At 51.5% G+C, this 20,506-nt stretch overlaps 1 protein-coding gene across 15 annotated transcripts in view; it reads left to right on the plus strand.

Annotated features, from left to right (window-relative positions):
• Nucleotides 1-20,506, plus strand: part of DAB2IP (DAB2 interacting protein) — a 273,236-nt gene that overhangs the window by 241,167 nt on the left and 11,563 nt on the right. For 8 of the 15 annotated variants that reach the window (XM_077284862.1, XM_077284854.1, XM_077284857.1 and 5 more), the window contains 3 exons: nt 13,007-13,185; nt 14,206-15,079; nt 19,283-19,423. In XM_077284862.1, the coding sequence (XP_077140977.1) occupies nt 13,007-13,185; nt 14,206-15,079; nt 19,283-19,423 (1,194 nt within the window). The remainder of the gene's footprint in view (nt 1-13,006; nt 13,186-14,205; nt 15,080-19,282; nt 19,424-20,506) is intronic. The other 7 variants (XM_077284866.1, XM_077284867.1, XM_077284865.1 and 4 more) reach the window with 3 other exon arrangements.

Below are 20,506 nucleotides of genomic sequence, written 5' to 3' on the forward strand. Positions count from 1 at the left end.
AGTACCGGGCCAAAACTGGCGGTGTTGGAGCCCAGGGTCAGCAGGAGGAGGAGAGGGAGCAGAGTGTAGGCCGAAGCCTGCACTGGCAGCAGCTTTGGGTCTGTTGTGCCTGCGTGGCTGTTGCAGGACACGTTGCCGGCTGCACAGCAGGGGAACAGCTGGCGGTGCTGAACCCCACTGACACATTGGCTGGTGTTTGGCTCTGTGCAGCTAGCAGTACCGGGCCCCAACTGGCGGTGTTGGAGCCCGGGCATTGCAGGGGGAGCAGAGTGTAGGCTGAAGCCTAATTGAACCAATTTCAAAGGTAACCTTTAACCCTCCCTCAGGGGTTACAAAGTAGAAGAGCCACAGCTTATGCAGCAGTAGTGCTGCACAAGTCAAAGGTTGCTCTTTTAATTTTTCTCCTTGCACACGCTGAATGAAACACGTATAACATTTAGCCCTTTATACAGTCAAACTGTGTTGGAGGCGCGAGTTCCCTTCGTAATGAGACGCAGCACAGATGTCAAGAATCCCACCTTGGTGCTGGGTGCAGCCTCCTGAGCGTTATTTGCTGTACAGGAGTCTGCGCTGTCGTGTTATCCCCTGGCCTAGCGCTGTTAGCGCTGCCCATCTTCTGACATCATTTAATGTCGGCCGGTGCGGTTCGCGATGACCATGAATCCCAGCCCCGCAGTGTCTTAACATTGTTAAAACACTGCGGTGCTGGGATTCATGGCCTGGCGCAGTACATATGTTCGCCTCTCGCTTGGGTTCTTACACCCGCTTCAGGCTATGCGGCGTCAGCTGATCCCTTATCGCATGCCACGGCCATGAAGACGCACAGTCCGAAGAAGGCGGAAGGAGATGAGGGACAGGCGAAGAAATGCACCGTTCATGCCCATCAATCACACCCTCGCAGTCCCAATAAATAAGACACCGAGGGGCGTTGTGTGGGGCAAGGCGGCCGCAGAGGCGCAGGCAGCCAAACAATGATGCCAGAAGATGGGCAGCGCTACCAAGGAGCTTGTTGCGTGTCAATACAAAGGAAAATCACACCTGAGGGACGTTTTAATGGTCGCAGAGGACTCATTTTTAGACGTGTTCACTTCAACATGGGCAAGGAGAATAAGTTTCTGAGCCACCTTGCACACATGCAGCATTACTGTCGTACAAGGTGGCTGTAAAACGTAAAAACGCCTGGGGGAGGGGGGACAGGTTTCCTTCAATTTCAGTTCTTGTGTCTGCGTGGCTGTTGCAGGACACGTTGCCGGCTACACAGCAGGGGAACAGCTGGCGGTGCTGAACCCCACTGACACATTGGCTGGTGTTTGGCTCTGTGCAGCTAGCACATCTGGGCCCCAACTGGCGGTGTTAGAGCCCAGGGTCAGCAGGAGGAGGAGAGGGAGCAGAGTGTAGGCCGAAGCCTGCACTGGAGCAAGTTGAAAGGGAAACTTTAACCCCAACCCCCCCCCCCCCCCAGGCGTTTGTAGCTGAAAGAGCCATCGTGTACAGCACTAATGCTGGAAAAGGTAAACTTAGCTCTTTTAATTATGGTCCTTGCACATGCTGAACCTAACACTTATGAAAAGTGTCCCCTCCTACCGTGATACCGTCCGGTTGGTGGAACTTTCCTTTGTGATGTGACGCAGCACAGCCGTCATTCTTACCCCCTTGGCGCCGTGCGCCGCCTCCTCAGCGTTGTTTGAATCAGTCCCGTAGCCTGCGCTGTTAGGTTACCCCTTGGCCATGCACACATTTTGCGCTGCCCGTGTTCTGACATCATTTGGTGTCAGACTGGCTGCGCCTGTGCGGCTGCGCTGGCCGAGATCCCGCCTCGCAGTGTCGTCTAATGTAATCCCACCGCGGGCCTGGGATCCGTGGCCATGCGCAGTGCATATCCTCGCCTCTCACTCCCCTCCCTACGGCTTCTTCAGACTGTGCGGTGTCACGGCCGTGGCATGCTATTAGGGATCAGCTGACACCGCACAGTTTGAAGAAGCCGTAAGGAGATGAGTGAGAGGTGGAGGTTCAGATATGCACTGCGCATGTCCATGGATCTCAGGCCCCCAGTGGGATTAAATCAGAAGACAGTACGAGGCGGGATCTCGGCCAGCGCGGCCGCACAGGCGCAGCCAGCCTGACACCAAATGATGTCAGAAGACGGGCAGCGCAAAATGTGTGCATGGCCAAGGGCTAACCTAACAGCGCAGGCTACGGGACTGATTCAAACAACGCTGAGGAGGCGGCGCACGGCGCCAAGGGGGTAAGAATGACGGCTGTGCTGCGTCACATCACAAAGGAAAGTTCCACCAACCGGACGGTATCACGGTAGGAGGGGACACTTTTCATAAGTGTTAGGTTCAGCATGTGCAAGGAGCACCACGAAAAGAGGCACTTTTTCCTTTTGCATCATTACTGCTGCACAAGGTGGCTCCTTCAGTAACAAACGCCTGGGGGGGGGGACAGGTTCCCTTAAATTTAACTTGTTGTGCCTGCGTGGGGGTCGCAGTACACGTTGCCGTATACACAGCAGGGGAACAGCTGGCGGTGCTGAACCCCACTAACACATTGGCGAGGTGTTTGGCTCTGTGCGGACAGCACTTCTGGACGGCAACTAGCGGTGTTGGAGCCCAGGGACAGGAGGGGGAGGTGGAGGAGATAGGAGGGATTGCCACACACACAGCAGGGGAACAGCTGACGTTACTGAACCCCAATAACAGAGGAGGGACTGTTGGGACTGTGCGTACAGCACTTCTGGACGGCAACTAGAGGTGTTGGAGCCCAGGGACAGGAGGGGGAGGTGGAGGTGGAGGAGATAGGAGGGTTTGCCACACACACAGCAGGGGAACAGCTGACGTTACTGAACCCCAATAACAGAGGAGGGACTGTTGGGACTGTGCGGACAGCACTTCTGGACGGCAACTAGAGGTGTTGGAGCCCAGGGACAGGAGGGGGAGGTGGAGGTGGAGGAGATAGGAGGGTTTGCCACACACACAGCAGGGGAACAGCTGACGTTACTGAACCCCAATAACAGAGGAGGGACTGTTGGGACTGTGCGGACAGCACTTCTGGACGGCAACTAGCGGTGTTGGAGCCCAGGGACAGGAGGAGGAGGAGGAGGTGGAGGAGATAGGAGGGATTGCCACACACACAGCTGGGGAACAGCTGACGTTACTGAACCCCAATAACAGAGGAGGGACTGTTGGGACTGTGCGGACAGCACTTCTGGACGGCAACTAGCGGTGTTGGAGCCCAGGGACAGGAGGAGGAGGAGGAGGTGGAGGAGATAGGAGGGATTGCCACACACAGCTGGGGAACAGCTGACGTTACTGAACCCCAATAACAGAGGAGGGACTGTTGGGACTGTGCGTACAGCACTACCAGGCAACAACTAGCGGTGTTGGAGCCCAGGGAAAGGAGGGGGAGGTGGAGGTGGAGGAGATAGGAGGGATTGCCACACACACAGCAGGGGAACAGCTGACGTTACTGAACCCCAATAACAGAGGAGGGACTGTTGGGACTGTGCGGACAGCACTTCTGGACGGCAACTAGCGGTGTTGGAGCCCAGGGACAGGAGGAGGAGGAGGAGGTGGAGGAGATAGGAGGGATTGCCACACACACAGCTGGGGAACAGCTGACGTTACTGAACCCCAATAACAGAGGAGGGACTGTTGGGACTGTGCGGACAGCACTTCTGGACGGCAACTAGCGGTGTTGGAGCCCAGGGACAGGAGGAGGAGGAGGAGGTGGAGGAGATAGGAGGGTTTGCCACACACACAGCAGGGGAACAGCTGACGTTACTGAACCCCAATAACAGAGGAGGGACTGTTGACTGTGCGTACAGCACTACTGGACGGCAACTAGCGGTGTTGGAGCCCAGGGACAGGAGGGGGAGGTGGAGGAGATAGGAGGGTTTGCCACACACACAGCAGGGGAACAGCTGACGTTACTGAACCCCAATAACAGAGGAGGGACTGTTGGGACTGTGCGTACAGCACTACCAGGCAACAACTAGCGGTGTTGGAGCCCAGGGAAAGGAGGGGGAGGTGGAGGTGGAGGAGATAGGAGGGATTGCCACACACACAGCAGGGGAACAGCTGACGTTACTGAACCCCAATAACAGAGGAGGGACTGTTGGGACTGTGCGGACAGCACTTCTGGACGGCAACTAGCGGTGTTGGAGCCCAGGGACAGGAGGGGGAGGTGGAGGAGATAGGAGGGATTGCCACACACACAGCAGGGGAACAGCTGACGTTACTGAACCCCAATAACAGAGGAGGGACTGTTGACTGTGCGTACAGCACTACCAGGCAACAACTAGCGGTGTTGGAGCCCAGGGACAGGAGGAGAAGCAGAGGAACACAATGTAGGCCGAAGCCTGATTGGAGAAAGTCGAAAGGGAACCTTTAACCCCCCCCCCCAAGGCGTTTGTAGCTGAAAGAGCCAGCTTGTGCAGCAAAAAAGATGCAAAAGGAAAAGGTGGCTCTTTTCATGATGCTCCTTGCAAACACAGAACTAAACACTTATAAAATGTGTCCCCTGATACCGTGAGACCGTCCCGGAGGTGGGACTTTCCTTCGTAATATGACGCAGCACAGCCGTCATTCCTACCTCCTTGGCGCCGTTCCCCGGCTCCTCAGCGTTGTTTGATTCCGTCCCGGAGCCTGCGCTGTTATGTTATCCCTTGGCCAGGCACACTTAGCGCTGCCCATCTTCTGACATCATTTGGTGTCAGGCTGGCTGCGCCTGTGCGGCCGCGCTGGCCGAGAGCCCGCCTCGCAGTGTCGTCTAATGTAATCCCACCGCGGGCCTGGGATCCGTGGCCATGCGCAGTGCATATCCTCGCCTCTCACTCCCCTCCCTACGGCTTCTTAAGACTGTGCGGTGTCACGGCCGTGGCATGCTATTAGGGACCAGCTGACACCGCACAGTCTGAAGAAGCCGTAGGGAGATGAGTGAGAGGTGGAGGTTCAGATATGCACTGCGCATGTCCATGGATCTCAGGCCCCCAGTGGGATTAAATCAGAAGACACTGCGAGGCGGGCTCTCGGCCAGCGCGGCCGCACAGGCGCAGCCATCCTGACACCAAATGCTGTCAGAAGACGGGCAGCGCTAAGTGTGCCTGGCCAAGGGATAACATAACAGCGCAGGCTCCGGGACGGAATCAAACAACGCTGAGGAGCCGGGGCACGGCGCCAAGGGGGTAGGAATGACGGCTGTGCTGCGTCATATTACGAAGGAAAGTCCCACCTCCGGGACGGTTTTACGGTATCAGTGGACACATTTTATAAGTGTTAAGTTCTGCGTGTGCAAGGAGCTAAACAAAAATAGCTACCTTTTCCTTGTGCAGCATTACTGCTGTACAAGGTGGCTCTTTCAGTAACAAACGCCTTGGGGGGGGGGGGGGGGGGACAGGTTCCCTTACATTTCAGTTGTTGTGTCAGCGTGGCGGTCGCAGGACACATTGCCGGCTACACAGCTGGGGATCAGCTGACGTTACTGAAACCCAATAACACTGGGTCGTATGTTTTGACTGTGCAGACGGCACTTCTGAGCCTCAACTGGCGGTGTTGGAGCCCAGGAATTAAAGTTCAGGTGGTAGAAAGATGAACACAACAGGAGACCTGGATACTGTAGACAGTCACCTAATTATTTAATCAGGAAGAGGAGTGGCAAATTCCTGCGAGATCCAGGCCTTGTTCATTTTCAGGAAAGTAAGCCGGTCAACGTTATCGGAGGATAGTCGCATGCGACGGTCAGTTAGTACACCACCTGCAGCACTAAAGACACGTTCCGATAATACACTGGCCGCAGGGCAAGACAGCACCTCCAATGCATACTGGCTTAGCTCTGGCCATGTATCCAGCTTTGAGACCCAAAACTTGAAAGGGGAAGAGCCGTCTGGGAGTACAGCAAGAGGGCAAGACATGTAGTCTGTCACCATCTGACGGAACCGTTGCCTCCTGCTGACTGGAGCCGTCTGTGATGGTGTAGACTTTTGTGGCGGGCACAGAAAACTGTGCCACAGTTGGGCCATACTGGTCTTGCCTTGGGCAGAGGCACTGCTTCTGCTCCCTCTTTGTGCAGAGCCTCCACCACTGCCTGGACGCACTGAGCTGCTTTGGAATGCACTAGCAGCACTTCTCTCAGTTGGAATGGAGAAGATGATGGAATTCACCAGTGTGTCTTGGTACTCCCGCATTTTTCGCTCCCGGTTCAACGGTGTGATGAGGCTTTCTACGTTGTCCCGGTAGCGAGGATCGAGGAGGGTGAACACCCAATAATCAGACATGTTGAGAATGTGGGCGATGCGGCGGTCGTTTCTCAGGCACTGCAGCATGTAATCCACCATGTGCTGCAGACTGCCAACTGCCCAAGAAACGCTGTCCCCTGCTGGAGGCGTGATCTCTGCCCGCTCGTCATCACCCCACCCTCGCTGTACACACTGAGTACTGGACAATTGTGTAACTCCCTCCTCTGGACGGATGTCTTCCTCCTCCATTGACTCCTCCTCATCCTCCTCACAAACTGTCCCCTGCCTACGCGTTTGTGAGGAACCACGTGGCGCTGACTGTCCAGAAGATGATGGAAATGCTGAATCCTCATCCTCCACCTCTTCCACAACATCATCCCTTAGCGCTTGCAGTGATTTTTCAAGCAGGCAGATAAGGGGGACAGTCATGCTGACTAGTGCATCATCTGCACTCGCCATCCGCGTGGAATAATCAAAGGGACGCAAAACCTGGCAGACGTCATTCATAGTGGCCCACTCTGTGGTTGTGAAGTCTGTACGGCGCTGAGTGCGACTTCTTTGCGCCTGAAGCAGCTGGTACTCCATTACAGCTTGCTGCTGCTCACACAACCGCTCCAACATATGTAACGTGGAATTCCACCTGGTAGGTAGGTCACATATGATGCGATGTTCCGGCAGGCGGTGTCGGCGCTGCAGAGCCGCAATGCGCGCTTTTGCCGTGCTGGAACGCCGCAAGTGAGCACACTCTAGGCGGACCTTGTGCAGCAGTGCATCAAGATCCGGATAGTCCCTCAGAAAACTCTGCACGACCAAATTGAGCACATGTGCCAGACATGGGATGTGAGTGAGGTTGCCGAGGCCCAGAGCTGCCACCAGATTTCGGCCATTATCACACACTACCATGCCTGGCTGGAGATTCGCTGGCACAAACCACACATCGCTCTCCTGCTTGATGGCATTCCAGAGCTCCTGCGCTGTGTGGCTTCGATTCCCCAAATAAATTAATTTCAAGACGGCCTGTTGACGTTTGGCCACGGCTGTGCTCATGTCGGTCGTAACAGGTACACGTTCATCACGGGTCCATGTGGAGGTGGACTGTGACGGCTCCTGCAGCGATGATTCTGAGGAACTGGTGTAGGAGGAGGAGTCAATGCGTACAGAATGGATTCCTGCAATCCTTGGAGTGGGCAGGACACGTCCTGCGCCACTCGCACGGTCTGTACCCGGCTCAACGACATTAACCCAATGGGCAGTGAGGGAAAGGTATCGCCCCTGTCCATGTTGACTGGTCCACGCATCGGTGGTGAGGTGGACCTTGCTACTGACGGCGTTCAGTAGCGCGTGTTTTATGTGTCCCTCCACATGCTTGTGCAGGGCAGGGACGGCTTGCCTGCTGAAGTAAAAGCGGCTGGGCACATTGTACTGTGGGACTGCCAATGACATCAAGTCACGGAAGCTGTCAGTCTCCACCAGCCTGAATGACAGCATTTCCAGTGACAGAAGTTTGGCAATGCCTGCAGTCAGAGCCTGTGCTCGTGGGTGGTTTGACGAGAAAGGCCGCCTTTTCTCCCATGCCTGTACTACCGATGGCTGTAGACTGGGCTGGGAGTGTGTGGATGACTGGGAAAGTGGTGCTGCGGGTGGAATTACAGCGGGTCTCTGGACAACAGGGCCAGAGGTTCTTCCACGGCGATCCTGGGAGGAAGCCGAACCAGCTGCGTGTGAGCTGGAGGAAGAGGCAACACGAGCTGAAGAAGTGGTAGCTGCCGCTGTTGGTTGGCCTAGCTCTTCAGTGTGTTTTTCTAACTCCGCCGGGTGCCTGGTGCGCACATGTTTCCACATGTTGGAGGTATTGAGGTTGCTGACATTTTTCCCTCTTTTGACTTTGTGATGACACACCTTGCATTTGACATAGCAAATGTCATCTGCAACTGTGTCAAAAAAGGACCAGGCACTGCAAGTCTTGGGAGCGCCCTTTTTGGCTTTTGGAAGAGACATGCTCCTAACGGGTGCCAAAGCGGAGGCTGCAGGATCCGCAGTCTTCCCCCTCCCTCTCCCTCTTTGGGCCGTACGGGGAATCTCTTCCTCAGAGCTGCTCCCACCACCTTCCTGTCCCTCACGCCAAGATGGGTCAAGGACCTCATCATCTACACTACCCTCTGCCCCCAACTGCTCCTCCTGGGTAGTCTCAGCAGCAGAGCACGCACCAGTAAGTGGCACCTGAGTGTCATCATCAGCTGATGCGGCCTGCGATGTGGTGAACGGAGCCACTGGCCCACCCGCCTCTTCAGAGGAAGAGAGAAAAAGCTGTTGGGCATCACTGCACCCTGCCTCTTCTTCCATTTCTCCAATGCTGCTTGGCTGGCCCCCTGTTTCCAAGCCAAGAGTGTTGTGAAATTGGATTTTGGGCTCCCCCGGTGGCCACTGGTGGAATTGAACTGGTGTGCATCATCCCCTCTGTTCACCTGTTTCCATCAGAATGTGGGAGTCGCTATTTAGCCTTGCTCCTCTGTCACTTCCATGCCGGTCAACATTGTAATCAGAAGCCTTTCTGTGCATGTTCCTGCTGCTAGACAACTCCCAGCTAAGTTGGACTTTAGTCCTCGTTTGTTTTTGCATTTTGTTCCAGTTCACAGCTGTAGTTTCGTTTCTGTGTCTGGAAAGCTCTTGTGATCTGAAATTGCCACTCTGATGTTATGAGTTAATACTAGAGTCTTAAAGTAATTTCAGGATGTGTTTTGATAGGGTTTTCAGCTGACCATGAAAGTGCCCTTTCTGTCTTCCTGCTATCTAGTAAGCGGACCTCAATTTTGCTAAACCTATTTTCATACTACGTTTGTCATTTCATCTAAAATCACCGCCAATATATGTGGGGGCCTCTGTCTGCCTATCGGGGAAATTTCTCTAGAGGTGAGCCAGGACTATATTTTCCTCTGCCAGGATTAGTTAGTCCTCCGGCCGGCGCTGGGCGTCTAGGGATAAAAACGTAGGCTACGCTACCCGGCTACTGTTAGTTGAGCGGCAGGTTTAGTTCATGGTCAGTTTAGTTTCCATCCTTCCAAGAGCTAGTTCTTATGTTTGCTGGGCTATGTTCTCTTGCCATTGAGAACCATAACACAAGAGATTCAGAGAACAGAAGTAGAGACGGCTCCTGTCCTGGGCTCTCTGTCTGCCTGGGCAATTTGGCAGGTGGTGAAGAGACAGATGGCTGCTCTCCAGTGCTCTGTGTCTGAGAGGATGTGGCACTAATTGAAGTTGATGCATTAGCTGCCATCCATCCGACAACGGCTTCAATTTGTTCTTCACGCAGCAGCGGTGTACGGCGCTCTGCGACAAAGCTGCGCATGAATGACTGTTCCCTGGTGAAAGTGGGTGCTGATGAGTCACCGGTGCCCGCAGCAGGCACAGAATCCCCACGTCCCCTCCCTGCTCCGCGCCCACGCCCACGTGCCTTACTCACTGCCTTCTTCATCTTGGTTGACTGATAAAGATAAGCAGAAAAGTACTAACGGATTTGTGTGCTTATTCCTGAACAACTCCTCCTAACAGGTATAAGAAACACTAATTTTCTAAAGTGTGGACTAGACTTTAATATGAGCTAATGTGGCCTACACAAATGTAAAGTGGTGTCACTGGTGTGTTTGGTGAACTTTATTATTTATTTATTTTTGGGGGGCTGAACTGACAACAGATAGAGCTGCAGTCACACGGAGACCGTGCAGACAGCCGTAAACGGCGCTGCAAGGCCCAAAAACCCTCCTCTACGTTATCCTATGTAGTGTTTTTCCACAAGTTAGCTGGAGACGGGTGGAAAGACACTAATAGGAATTTTTTGAAAAAATGTGCAGCAGCCTGCACTACTTAAAACAAAATGAAAATTGATTTTGCGGTATGACGCAGTGAAGAACCCTGAGCTGGAGACAACCAGGCTATGGCTGCTCACAGACTACAGGGCGAGCTGCAGTCACACGGAGACCGTGCAGACAGCCGTAAACGGCGCTGCAAGGCCCAAAAACCCTCCTCTACGTTATCCTATGTAGTGTTTTTCCACAAATTAGCTGGAGACGGGTGGAAAGACACTAATAGAATTTTTTTGAAAAAATTAGCAGCAGACTACACTACTTGGAAAAAAAAAAAAAAAAGAACAGTATGAGGCAATGAACCACCCTCCCTGAACTGAATACAACCAGCTATGGATGGCCTATGGCTGCACTCAGACTAGAGAGTGGGCTGCACTCACACACACACACACACACACACAGACCTTGCAGATCGCTGTGAAAACAGCGCTACAAGGCAAAAGCAAGGTGAATAGTAGGTGAACACAGCGGTTGCTAAATTAGCCTTTGGAAAGCACAAAGAAGCAAATCGCTATCTCTAAACTGGCCCTCAGTCAGCAAACAGCGTCCTGTCACTAACTGAATTCACAGCAGAGTGATCGCAAAATGGCGCCAGCGACTTTTAAACTGCATCATGACATCATTTCAGCAGCCAATCACAGCCATGCCAGTAGTTTCATGCCCTCCATGCTGAACAGGATGTGCCCACACTTGGAATCATTCTCATTGGATGAATTTGTGCATTTTGAATCTGGGAACTTCCGATTCCGGTATTCGATACGCGGCAAGTATCGGAATCCCGGTATCGGAATTCCGATACCGCAAGTATCGGCCGATACCCGATACTTGCGGTATCGGAATGCTCAACACTAGTAACCAACCAATAATACACTGTGGACAGATGACCAGATTGATTTTAATATGTGTAAGTAGATATATGTACACAGAAATTTGGCAATGTGCCATAAGCAAAAGAGTATGCATATGTGTCTGAAAATATACAACATAGGTCCATCCAAAAGTGAACAAAATAACACTAATAAAGAATAGTAAGGTGTATGCCTATGGAGTAGGAATCATTACTCAGTAGGTTAGGTAGAAGATACTCATGGAGTTGACAAGGTGCTTCGGATCAAGTCCTTCGTCAGGGCGACTTGATTCGAAACGCGTGTCTGGGCGCGTTCCTGTACTCTGCGTACGACTCCACAGGTAACCACCATTATGCAGCCATGTGTCTGCCTTTCCATATATTCATAAGCTTGTCAACTCCATAGGTATTTTCTACCTAACCTACTGAACTTCCTCCCATTTGTTTGCACGGCTATTTATGGTATTTATCACACTCCTTTTTACTTACTCCCTACATTTATGTAGCTGCATATTCATGTATGTATTCTTGTGTGCCACATTTCCTTTTATTATTTTCTCTGTTTCACACTACACTCCCTTCCAAGTGGCAACCTTTGATCCAGTAGTGATTCCTACTCCATAGGCATACACCTTACTATTCTTTATTAGGCTGTGTGCACACGTCGCTTTTTTTTTCGTGGTTTTTCGCTATAAAAACGCTATAAAACCGCGAAAAAAACGCTCACATTAAGCATCTTATTTAATAGAATGCAATCCGCATTTTTTGTGCACATGCTGCGTTGTTTTCCTGAGCGGAAACGCTTTCTAGAAAAAAACGCAGCATGTTCATTAAATTTTCGGAATCGCGTGGATTCCGCACACCTAGGAATGCATTGATCCGCTTACTTCCCGCATAGGGCTATGCCCACCATGCGGGAAGTAAGCAGATCATGTGCGGTTGGTACCCTGGGCACCATATAATTGGTAAAAAAAAAAAAAAAATTAAAATAAAAAATAGTGATATACTCACCTTCTGATGGCCCCCGGAGTCTTCCCGCCTCTCAGCGTTGCACGCGGCCGCTTCCGTTCCCATGGATGCTTTGTGTGAAGGAGCTGCGATGATGTCGCGGTCACATGACCTTGACGTCATCGCAGGTCCTGAACACAAAGCATCTATAGGAACGGAAGCCGCCGCGTGCACCGCTGAGGAGATCGGGGGCCATCAGAAGGTGAGTATAACCATTTTTTAAATTTTTGTATTATTTTTAACATTATATCTTTTTACTATTGATGCTGCATAGGCAGCATCAATAGTAAAAAGTTGGTCACACTTGTGAAACACTATGTTGACAGGTTGGTCACACTTGTCAAATCAGTTTTCCAAGCGATGCTACAGATCGCTTGGAAAACGCTAGCATTCTGCAAGCTAATTACACTTGCAAAATGCTAGGAATATGCATGCCAATTCCGCATGCGATATACCCACGGCAGGAGTTGCAGAATTGCCGTGGAAATTTCCGTGGAAATTCTGCAACGTGTGCACTTAGCCTTAGTGTTATTTTGTCCACTTTTGGATGGACCTATGTTGTATATTTTCAGACACATATGCATACTCTTTTGCTTATAGCACATTGCCTGATTTCTGTGTACATATATCTACTTACACCTATTAAAATCAATCTGGTCATCTGTCTACAGTGTATTATTGGTTGGTTACCCTAATTGTATATACACATATATTTAACTCTATTATAATTATACAATTTTTATAAATTTTCATATTTACTATTTCTTTATTGATTGATATGTTCTTTATAAATTTTGTACCTAATTGTGTTTCATTACGAGTTCATGTACTTTCTATGCTTTTAGTGCTACCTTTTACCATTTTTTGTCTCACTAAAATTATGTTTTATTTATCATACAAATTTTTTGATAATTTTTTGACCTCTATTCTTTTTTTTTTTTTTCCTCCCAATCTATCAAACAGAGTCCGGGTGATTGGGAAGGGGACGTTAAACACTTGTGTTTGTGTACACACAATGAATGATTGAATCAATGGTGTCTTTGTCTTTTCCCTTAGGCCACTGTAGCTAAGCTGGGCCCCCTGCCTCGTATCCTGCGGGATGTGAACACTGCGCTCAACAATCCGTCCAGTACGCAGGGATCCGTCACAAGTGATCACTCAGCCACCACGCCAAACACCAGCAACAACATCTCCACCGGCCTCCAGAAGATGGTAATCGAGAACGACTTATCTGGGTAAGAGCTGCAGAACCCCCTGTGCAGACCCCGGAGAGCGCCCGCAGTAATGAGCCGCTGCACGCCTGTACATGAGGCAGAGCGTCTCCCACTCTGATCAGACGTAATTATAGTAGGGGGGCGGCGGAGGTAAATGCAGGCTGCATCGCTCTTAACAAGATAATTAGGAGACACAAAGAAAGAGGCGGTGGGGGTCTCTGTAATCACCACATTTGACTTTTATTCTGCTCAGCGTGTGGTATGATATGCCAGAGGCCGCCCGCCTCCCCGCAATTGAGGAGTGGAGAGGTACTCCCAGCACTACTTAGGTTGAGGGAGAGGAGAAAACCTGAGTCTGCAAGTTTCTGATGACATCACGTCCCGAACTTCTGACAGTTGCCCCCTTTCCAATCACCATCTGCATGACTACATGTTTCGCAGCTGGAGCAGATACCACCCCACAGTGCGGCAAGAGCTGATGCAGAGCCATGAGTAACCTCTCCTCTGGGCTCATCGATAGCACTGGGGCAGATCATTAGAGCCAGAGACATGTGGCAGTACACATGACGAGAGGTGCAGAGATTCTCTGTAGGAAGTTGAGAACTGGAGCGCAACACCACTCTCACCTTGTATCCCCCTAGTCTGGTGACACCGAGGTATTAAGGTACAGGGGAGAGAAGGGGACGGGAGCGCAGCCCCACTGATGCCTTGTCTCCCTCTAGTCTTATTATGTCACCTGAGTATTACGATACGGGTGAGGGACTCGAGCGCAGTCCCACTAACTATTAGTCTCCCCCTAGTCTGATGATGTCACCAGGGTATTACGGTACGGGGGAGGGACTGGAGCGCGGTCCCACTGGCCGCCTGTCTCCCCCTAGTCTGATTATGTCACCGGGTATTCCAGTACAGGAGAGAGGTGGAGATTGGAGCACAGCCCGCTAGTCTGATGAAGCCACCGAGGTATTACGGTACGGGGGAGGGGTGAGGACTGGAGCTCGGCCCCACTGACACCTCGTCTCCCTCTTTATTATCTCCCCCTAGTCTGATAGATTTCACCAGGTTGCCATCTCCAACTCCTGAAAACAAGGACTTATTTTTTGTCACAAGGTCTGCCGGGGTTCAGCCTTCGCCGGCACGAAGCTCCAGTTACTCGGAGGCCAACGAGCCAGACGTGCAGATAACTAATGGCAGCAAGAGCTTGTCCATGGTTGACCTGCAGGACAATCGGGTTTTGGACGTTGGCACCACTACCCCAATCATCCAGGACTCATTAAATGACAGCCAGACACCCTTCAGTCAGTTACAAGCAATATGGACGGCACGAACACCACAGGGTAATATAATGACTATGACCACCGCCAGGAGGACGGGACAGACGCCGACCACCCCCAATGCAGATGCCACGCTGGGAAGACCCCAACTCCTGGCTCCTCTATCATTCCAGAACCCAGTGTACCAGATGGCAGCAGGTTTGCCGGTGTCACCGCGGGGGCTGGGAGACTCGGGCTCAGAATGTCACAGCTCACTGAGCTCTCACAGTAACAGTGAGGAAATGGCCGCCACTAAACACGGATTCATTACCATGGCCAACAGCGACGACTTCAGCAGGCGTGCAGGAGATGTGTCCAGGAGGCAGCTCTCCCTGACTGAAAAGACTGGTCAGCCCACCATGCCCCGACAGAACAGCTCTGGTCCCCAAAGGAGAATAGATCAACCCCCGCCTCCTCCTCCACCGCCAATGACCAGGGGCAGGACGCCCCCAACGCTGCTCAACACTGCCCCCTACCCTAGACCATCAAGTGGCAGCATGATGTCTTCCTCCCCAGACTGGCCCGGCAGCGGAGCCCGCATGAGGCAGCAATCATCATCCTCCAAGGGAGACAGCCCTGAGATGAAGCGAACGGTGCACAAACAGGTGGGTAATCTATTTTATTGCCTGAGGAACATGTCCCCTATGCTAATGAAAGAGCAGGGAGTCTAGTCAAGTGACCTGTGATAATTGTGTTGGGGGCAGACAGTCTAGTCACGTGACCGGTGAACATGAGGAGGCGGGATGTCTGGTCGTGTCATGTGAGATGTGATAAGGGGAAAGGAGTCTGGTTGGGTAACGTAGCTGTGCAATTGAGAGGACAGGGAGTCTGGTTGGGTCACATGAGCTATGCAAATGAGGGGGTGGGGACTCTCGGGTCACGTGAGCTGTGCAGAAGAGAGGACAGGGGCTCTGGTTGGGTCACATGCTATGCAAATGAGGGGCCGGAGACTCTGGAGCAGCACTGTGGAGAGGACAGTAGAGTGATAACTAGTGATGCGCGAGTGTACTCGTTGCTCGGGTTTTCCCGAGCACGCTCGGGTGGTCTCCAAGTATTTGTGACTGCTCAGAGATTTAGTTTTTGTTCACACAGCTGCATGATTTACAGCTATTAGCCAGGCTGAGTACATGTGGGGGTTGTCTAGTTGCTAGGGAATCCCCACATGTAATCAAGCTGTCTAATAGCCGCAAATCATGCAGCTGCGGCAAGGAAATCTAAATCTCCGAGCAGTCACAAATACTCGGGAGACCACCCGAGCGTGCTTGGGAAAACCCGAGCAACGAGTATACTCGCTCATCACTAGTGATAACCTGAGATGAGGAGATATAGAGCGGTGCAGCACCAGTGAAATGGTCAGTAGGGTAGTAGTCTGAGATGAGGAGGAGATTTAGGGTGGTGCAGCATTGTGGAGAGGACTGAGATGAGGACGAGATTTAGTGCAGTGCAGCACGGTGGAGAGGGCAGTAGACTGAGATGAGGAGATTTAGGGCGGTGCAGCACTGTGGAGAGGACAGTAGGGTAGTAGCCTGAGATGAGGAGGAGATGTAGAATGGTGCAGCAGTGTGGAGAGGACAGTAGGGTAGTAGACTGAGATGAGGAGGAGATTTAGGGTGGTGCAGCACTGTAGAGAAGGCCTTAGAGTGGTAGTCGGAGATGAGGAGATGTAGAATGGTGCACCTCTGTGGAGCGCTTGTGGGTGAGAGTGATAAGTTTGTATTGTATTCTGTAACAGATGGGCAACCAGTGCAATGACTGGTACAAGGTGGAGACATCGGTGTAGCTGTTGGACCGAAATATGATCATGGCTGCTGCATTCAGGAGGAGAGTTTAGTAAGAAGGAGACGACAAATTAGTATAAATTTGCAGTAGTCCAAGTTATGTGTGACAGTAAGAGTCTTTGCAGACTCATAGGTAAGAAATAGTGATGAGCGAATATACTTGTTACTCGAGATTTCCCGAGCACGCTCGGGGGTCCTCCGAGTATTTTTTAGTTCTCAGAGATTTTGTTTTCATCGCCTCAGCTGAATGATTTACAGCTTTTAGCCAGCATAAGTACATGTGGGGGTTGCCTGGTTGCTAGGGAATCCCCACATGTAATCAAGCTGGCTAACGGATGTAAATCATTCAGCTGCGGCTATGAAAACTAAGTCTCCGAACACTAAAAAATACTCGGAGGACCCCCGAGCGTGCTCGGGAAATCTCGAGTAACAAGTGTATTCGCTCATCACTAGTAAGAAAAGGTCGGATTCTGGAGATATTTTTTGAAGTGCAGGTGACATGAGCGAGCGAGTGATTGGATATAGGAAGTGAAGGAAAGGTCTGAGTCAAATATAATCCAAAGACAGTGAGTGTGCTGCTGAGCAGTAATTATGGAAGCACGCACAAATGACAATATCGGGTTTAGGAAGGTTAGTAGGGGGAAGAAACACAAGGAGGTCAGTTATGGAGAGATTCAGTGTTGGCTAGAGAGAGAGAGCATGATGTTAAGACAGCAGATAGGCAATCCCTGGTATCTGTAGTTATGTGGGGGTGATGTCAGGAGGCGATGTGTATAATTGGGTGTCATCAGCATAGAGATGGTACCAATAGGGGCATTATACAGAAAGGAGGGGACCTAGGACTGAACCCTGAGGATCCCCAACAGTGAGGGGGAGCAAGAGCCGGCAGATGATACAGTGAAGGAGCAGTCATAGAGGTAGGAGGAGAACCTGGAGAGCTGCCTCCCTGAGGCTGATGGAGCAGAGGAGGAGCTGGTAATCCAGTGTCAAATGCTGCAGAGAGACCAGAGGTCACGTGACCTGTGCTAAGGAGAAAGGGGCTACACAACCTTTGCTGGTAGGAGGTCTGGTCATATGACCTGTGCTAATAAATAGCAGGAGGTCAAGGGATCAGTTCTAATGAGGGAAGGTCTGGTCATGTGACCTGTGCCGACGGGCGGGGCTGTAATCATGTGACCTGCACTAATGCAATGGTGGGTAGGGATGGTCAAGGGATATGTACTAATGAAGGGGTCATGTGACCTGTTATGTGGGTTTTTGGGAAGCTTTTGTCTCATGTCCTGTTCTCTATTCTTCTGTCTACTCTCAGTAACCCCCTTTCTTTAGGCTGCAGCAGATGAGCTGAGAATAATAGATAGAAACTTATCTTTTTTTTTTTACAAATCAGGTTTAGTTGTAGGAAGTTGGAGGGATGCCTCCCGGTCATTGGTGGAAGCGAGCGCAGCTCCTGCAGGTGGAGTGGGCTGTGGTGCCTCTGCTGTCACTGCCTGTCCTGCACCCATGGTTGGCAGTGGAGGGTGCTATTGAGCAGACAAAGGATCTAAAGGGTAACATTTCTCCTTGTGGAGAGTGACAAGCCAGGCCTGTTATGTCAGTGTTAGGAGACTTATACGCCATTAATGCTCCTCTGGGAAATGAAATATACAAATTGCCTTTACAAAGAGAAAGAGTTTGGCTTCTATCCTAAGTCATATTGCAAGGATTGTTAAAGGGTCGATAATGACTTTTAGGATTGCTACTTCCAATAGGTGGCGCTAGAGGTCTAGTCCTCTTCCTCTCTGAAGAGACAATTTGCATATGAGCAGAAAGTGTCATTCATGTAGGGATGATGGGGGTTGTGGTCTTTCACTTGTCCACACTGACAGAAGCTATGCTAGGAGTACAGGAAGCCGCCCAGAGCCAGCACCATAAGCATACAACCCTCATCATCCAAAACTGGGGCTGTAGTCACCCCCCAGCACTATTGTCTGCTATACACTACAACCCCCAGAATCACAGAGCCAGCTCAGTGTGAGAATTTGAGGCTCGAGTTATATTCCAGATCTCTGCTTTCTGTCATTGCGTGAGGCCTCTGTTTTCTATTCAGAGGCAGTAACCTTGTACATAGCTTTGTAACCTTGTACATAGCTTGTATGGCTTACAGCTCGGGGTTTGTTACAGTGTGTCAGTCCAAGCGATTCATCTCAGATACAAATGTACAGGGTTACTGCCTCTGCTTGCTGTCGGTGAAAGAGCATTGTTGTTTTTCTTCAGGATCTTGTAATGTAAAGGTTATTGGTGTGCGGTAGAACTTCTACATCTCTGTACCGTGATACGAGAAGGCTCCTAGGAGTAGAGGAACAGGGCTACCTACCTCCAGAAACATCTCTGGCCCTGAGCCCAGGTAGTGTCTGGTACTAGAGCTCCATGCACTTCAATGTGGAGGAGATGCCATACCAGCTGTGGCCAGAGGTGATGATGTTCCTTGAGGTCATAGCCCGATGGTGCCACCACCTGGTGGCAGCATGTCCAGGGGATTGCCACCTGCCCACGCAGCAGGGCGCTGTGCCGGTCAGATTTGTGTCTTGCCCGTGAGGCCCCTGGTCCCGCTGCTGCATGCTCACCTGTACGTCCGTGTGTAGACGCCGCTTCACGCTCCAGGCGCCATTGTGTTCAGTCCACATCCATTATGTCCTCGCTTCTCACCTTCACCTGAGCAATGTCCTAGACAATCGTCTGCACAGATTAACCCCAGACCCAGCACATCAGTCAGTTACTGAGATATGACCCTGCCAATAAAGGGTAAAGCCAAATACTGGGCTGACATGACCCCAAACCTCTGGCCCCTCCCACTCGGGGGTCGTCCTGTCAGGCTGGAGGTGTGCACTCGGAAAGGCCTTGATCTGTGTCACAGATCCTTCTCTCCTGGGTGCTGATGGCTCAGCGTCGGAAGCCGCAGGACACCTCTGACCTCATGGCCCATTTTTCTTTTGCTGCCGTTCTCCTGATTCTCATTGTTTTCTTTGGTTACGGCTGTATGTTCTGTTTTAGGCCCCCTCACCCGTGAACCCCAATGCCCTGGATCGCACTGCTGCTTGGCTGCTGACTATGAATATGCAGCTTTTAGAAGATGAAGGCCCTGAGCACAGGGATAAGAGCAGGAGTAAGGAGGACATGAGCCAAGCAGAAAAGGTAACAGCCGAGAGCAGCGGCGCCTCTCTAGTCCGGGCCGGCCCCTCATCCTGCACACAGCACCTGTCTGCATTTCTTACGCTACATACCATATCTGTGTTCTGTGATGGCGCCATTCACTGCACGTGCCACAAGTGGTAACAATCTGAGGGCAATACTGAGATACGCGGAAGAATTGTGAGTGCAGCTCTGGAGGCTGGCACAGTCTGGACTGTTGAGAGGTATGCTTTGTGGTGAGGAGGTTGAGTGGTACTGAGTGCAGCATCGTGCCCCCCCAATGACGTTAGTGACAGTATCCTCCCACCCAATCTGGGGGCCAGTGAGCAGAACTCTCATAGCTAGAACCTTGCCTCCGCTCCTGGTGCTTTGGCCCCCAGTTCTAGAGAGATGTGTGTCATATCCTGATGGATGTGTTCAGGACAACTGCCTCTCGTGAGACCACTGCTGTCCGGAACGCACAGATTTTCCTCAGTATCACATCCACGTGTGCATCGGGCCATCGCTCAGCTTCACACACCCAGCACTGCTGCTCACATCACATTCACTTTCATAGGAGCTGAGCTGCAGTACTGGACATGGACAGGAGGGGCGCTCCTTTCTGATACCAATGAACTCTACTCAGTTCCGCATCAGGAGGATAAATATATATATGGAGAAAGGTGCAATCTGGAAAAAATCTGTAGCTGTAAGTCAGATAACCCCATTTACCAATCCCATGTACTATCTCCAGCGCCTCCTCTTGTGCATGGCCCTGTCTGGTACTGCAGGTCTGCCGTGGGAGAGGGGGGCGGAGAGGTTGCAACTGCAGATGATACTGCCCTCTGTGGTCATTACTGTGTCTTCATAACTGATCCAGTGATGTCTGAGGAGCAGTGGAGGCACACCAGATGTCACCTTCCTTCTCACTCTATCAGTCTGGTGAATGTGGAAACCATCAACAAGCAGGCCAGATGCCACTGGCAGGACATAGGGCGTTAGGCTGGACAGACACATCCGTGTATCGCGGATAGATGGGTGAATATGAGGCTGTTGAGTTCGGGTTCAGACACCCACAGCCGGTCTGTCCACAGACTGCGATTCACG

Source organism: Ranitomeya variabilis, chromosome 2 (assembly GCF_051348905.1).
Source record: "Ranitomeya variabilis isolate aRanVar5 chromosome 2, aRanVar5.hap1, whole genome shotgun sequence".
Taxonomy (NCBI): Eukaryota; Metazoa; Chordata; class Amphibia; order Anura; family Dendrobatidae; genus Ranitomeya; species Ranitomeya variabilis.